The 4432-nt window shown below is 37.3% G+C and overlaps 1 protein-coding gene across 4 annotated transcripts in view; it reads right to left on the reverse strand.

Annotated features, from left to right (window-relative positions):
• The window catches only part of RNF17 (ring finger protein 17), a 153871-nt gene that overhangs the window by 146807 nt on the left and 2632 nt on the right, over window positions 1–4432 (reverse strand). For all 4 annotated transcript variants that reach the window (XM_006146723.2, XM_006146722.2, XM_027771133.1 and 1 more), the window contains exon 2: window positions 1260–1354. In XM_006146723.2, coding sequence (XP_006146785.1) covers window positions 1260–1354 — 95 coding nt within the window. The remainder of the gene's footprint in view (window positions 1–1259; window positions 1355–4432) is intronic.

Consider the following 4432-nt stretch of genomic DNA (forward strand, 5'->3'; position numbering starts at 1 on the left):
TACAACAAAAACCCCCCCAAAAAAAAAAAAAAAAAACAACAACAAAAAAACCAAAAACATCTTTAAATATATAAGTCAAACTCTAAACTGATATAGCATTATATTATCCCTAGATGGTGAGACTGTGACATGTAAATATTTATCAGTAATGGGATTAATTAAGAAAATCAGGGGACCAGCAGCTAGCATAATAGCTATGTCGCTGGACTCCCACGTAGTCGACCGCAGTTCGAGTCCTGGACCCAGTGGCTTAAACTCACGCCGGGCGCGTGTGCAAGATCTCGAGAGGAGAATGGAGGAGAAGGGATTGCGGTGTGGTCATCTCCCCTGGGGGGTGATTTCTTGCTTTTTGTCTCTCTGTCTCTCTCTATCTCTCTGGCTAGCGCACATGCCCTATAGCAAAAACCTCTCCAAAAAAAAAGAAAGAAAGAAAGAAAGAAAATCAGAGCACTTACGTACAATTGTTTATTATGCAGCCATTAATGTATGAGATAGGTGAATGTTGGCTAAGAGAAATAAGGCAGTCTACTAAATGTTACAGTCTCCTGATTTTTTACCAAATATACAACGTGGTGGGAAAGGATGTTCTTTCAAGGTTTTACATATGAATCAAAGTTATCTAAGTATTATTAGTTTACTTAGAAGAAAGGTGTTACTTCTAACAAACCACACTGGACTTAGGGGTATTTTTAAGCACTCCCCTCCTCCCTGGAAAATCAGAGCCAAAAATCTAAAAACTGCATGGTTCAAGTCCCAGACCAGGAGGCATAAAAATCATGCTGGGCACATGTGCCTATGTACCCAAAATCCCAAGAGGAGACTGTGGTGTGATCATCCCCTCTGGGGAGATACCTTACGTTTTCTCTCTGTGTCTGTCTCTCTGGCAGGCATACACGCCCTGAAACTAAAAGCATACATACACAAACTCACACATATATATCGTATATATATTATGGTGTATTATATATAAAAAACATACAATTATATATTATATATATACTATGCTCTATGTTTCACATATATATACATGTTGATAATGTATGACATTAGCCTTTATTTTTCCTGATCACTTTGAACAATTGTAAAATGGGTGAGAAAAGTTTTTATCTTTTGTTAGGTTTCTTTGCTTAATAAGTCAGCATCAAAAATCTAAGCTTTTAGCTTCTAAGTAGAAGTTAGAACATTTTACATCTCTAAAATTTTTATCTTTAACATTAGGCTATAATGTGTTCAATATTTTAAAAAATGATAAAACTTACCTCACAATCAGGGCACATAATTGTGCTGTATTCTTCAGTTATTGACAAGCACAGTTCACAAAAAACATGTCCACACTGAAGTTCACGGTGGTGATCTATTGATAAAATTCTGTTAATATTCAATGAGCAGTATTGATCAAAGGAGAAAAAAAAATTAAAGGAGGTCTTATCATATAGGACATACAGTTCATTCAGAAATAGGTGACAGGGACCAGCAGTTAGCGTAATGGCTATGTTGCTGGACTCCCATGTAGTCGACCGCGGTTAGCGTCCCAGGTCCGGTGGCTTAAAACTCACGCCAGGCGCGTGTGCGTGTGTGCCCAAGATCCCAAGAGGAGAATGGAGGAGAAGGGATTGTGGTGTGACCATCTCCCCTGGGGGGTGATTTCTCGATTTCTGTCTCTCTGTCTCTGTCTGGCGAGTGCATATGCCCAATAGCAAAAAAAAAAAAAGAAAGAAAGAAATAGATGGCATACTAAACAAAATTCAGGAAAAACTATACAGGTCAGACGGAGGGGGAAAATCAAGAAAACCAGGCTAGGCTGTTTGTATTAATTGAGATAACTTTTTTTCTTTAGAGATTTTTGCTATAGGGTGTGTGTTTTTGCCAGAGAGACAGAAAAAGAAAGAGAGGAAATACCCCTCCAGGGGGGATGGCCATGCCACAATCCCTTCTCCTCCATTTTCCTCTCAGGATTTTGGGCACACACACGTATTCACCCAGTGTGAATTTCATCAGGTCCAGTACTCGAACCACTGTCAGCCACTTGGTAGTTCAGAGCCTTAACCACTATCCCACCTGCTGGTTGGGATAGCTATTTTGTACCTGTAATATTTTGAATTTGTCAGATCTTATAACCACACAAAGTGCTTTGACATGTTTCATTTGCTCTTTATAATTTTCATGGCCAAGTAGACTTGAAATACTGTATCTAAGTTAGAGATTAAAAACAAAACAAAACAAAACAAAAAACTTCTTGGTGATTTAACTAATTAAATAATTTAATCTAAACTCCAATCTGATTCTGTTTCCAAGTTCAATGCTTTTACTACCTGATCATATTGCCCTCTACTAATTTATATTTCCCTTCCTGTAAAGTGGTCAGAAAGGGCTAAAATTAGACTTTGGCAACCACTCTCTTAAAATAATGTAAGATGTTGGCAAGGGCAGAAGACACTGCTACTACTGTCTCATACACATGGCACCCACAGAGAACATTTTTCACAAACTAGCATTAGTGAAAGGAAATACCATTAAAAACCTATTACCAAGATTTAAGTACCCTACATAGAACCTGAAGTTTACCATAAACTACATATGTGCCTTAGCTATACAACTTCAGAAAGCTGTCATGTTGAAAGATATTTCTTTTTTGCAAGAAGACAAGTAAAAAGGAAAAAGAAAATAGATTTTAAAAAGATCAGTAATCTTTAGGGCTGATGTGGTGGTTAAGGCACTGAACTCCCATGTGGCTGACCACAGTGGTGGCTTGAAAATCATGCCAGGTGCGTGTGTGTGCATGCCCAAAATTGCCAGAGAAGAATTGATAGGAGGGCAATTGCTGTGTGGTCACCCCTCTCTTTGGGAGGAGGGTGATTTCTCACTTTCTCTCTCTCTCTCTCTCTCTCTGGCAAGCATATGCACCCTAGTGTTAAAATCAGTTATCTTTTATTAGAAAACAAATGATAGCATTCTTGCTAAATCAAAATTGCATTAATTTGGTTTTTTAAAATAATTCACAATTTTTTTAGCCAAATGAAATGTGCACAACTTCTCTAAACCATACTAAATTTTATAGCCCTATTTAAATTCCAGAGATAATATTACCAAAGAAATAAAAACTCTTTTAACTTTTTGTAAAATTTCTGATACTGGGTAAGTCAAAATAACCTGTGGTGCATTACACCTTGCAATGCCCTTTCATAATTATTTATGCATAATATTTTAATATTTAATTAATTAATTAATTAATTAATTTTTTTATGTTTTAAATTTTTTAAATTTATTTTGTATAATCCCATATGGATCAGAGAGAGGAACAGAGAACTCACCCCCAATAAAGCATGGTCATACTATAATCTCTTCAACATTTCTTCATCCTATGGGAGTTTGGGGCACATAGGGATATATGACCTGTTTCCCAAACCAGCAGGGACAGGATTTGGTGCTGTCAGTTATATGGGATCAGGCTCCTTAACACTCAGAATCAGCGAGCCCTAAGAACTTTCTGAAGAAGCTATTCATTTGGATGACACAAGCCATCTCTAATTATTAGAATACAATGACACGTTGATGGCCCTTGTTCTGCAGGAGACCTCCAGTTCCATCTCTAGGCTCCTGGCTACCAAGGGAAACTGAGGCAGGGGGGCACCACTGCCCCCACATGTCCTCTGTCAAATATGAAAACCGAGAAAAAAGGCTTTGTGAAATACAGAGGTGCAGAATAATTACTGGAGGGTTGGAAGGATGGGGCAGGAGAAGAAGGATGCTCCATAACAAAAAAATTGCAGTAGATTGAAGGAACAGGCTCTAGTGTTGCAATACACAGTGAAGAGAATATGGTTAACAACAACTTATGTGTATCTGAGAGAGGTTAAAAAAGAGGATTTTGTATTTCCCAAACAAATGCATATACTAATCACCCTGATTTAATCATTACACATCATTATTGATGTACTAGACTCACACTGCAGCCCCATAAACATGTACAATTACTACATATAAGAATTTTTTAATTTATTAAATAATTAATTCTATTCATCATTATTGTTACTTTTTTGTTTTGTTTTATTTATTTTACATTTTTTAATACATTCAATCACATTATTTAGCTTACAAGGTAATCATTTCAATATAAGAACATTTCACCCCGGTCGAGTTGATAAAAATATAACAACACTACCTCCCTGTCTCAACAATGCTGTCTTCGTATCCCTACCCCAAATGTTCTTCTCTAGGTCCCACTCCTCCACACACAGCACATCTGGCATTCACACCCACCTCTTGTGTTTGTACATCCTTTAGCCCGTCAGTTTCAGTTATAGAGTGTGGACATTCGGTATATATTAAGTGGGGACATACAGAGTCTCTCCTTCATAGCCTGGCTTGCTTCACTCAGCAGTAAATCTTCCATATTTTTCCACTTTCTGTCAAAAGCCAAAGTTTTGTTGTT

Source organism: Tupaia chinensis, unplaced genomic scaffold, assembly GCF_000334495.1.
Source record: "Tupaia chinensis unplaced genomic scaffold, TupChi_1.0 Scaffold000186_1, whole genome shotgun sequence".
In the NCBI taxonomy this organism is placed as follows: domain Eukaryota; kingdom Metazoa; phylum Chordata; class Mammalia; order Scandentia; family Tupaiidae; genus Tupaia; species Tupaia belangeri.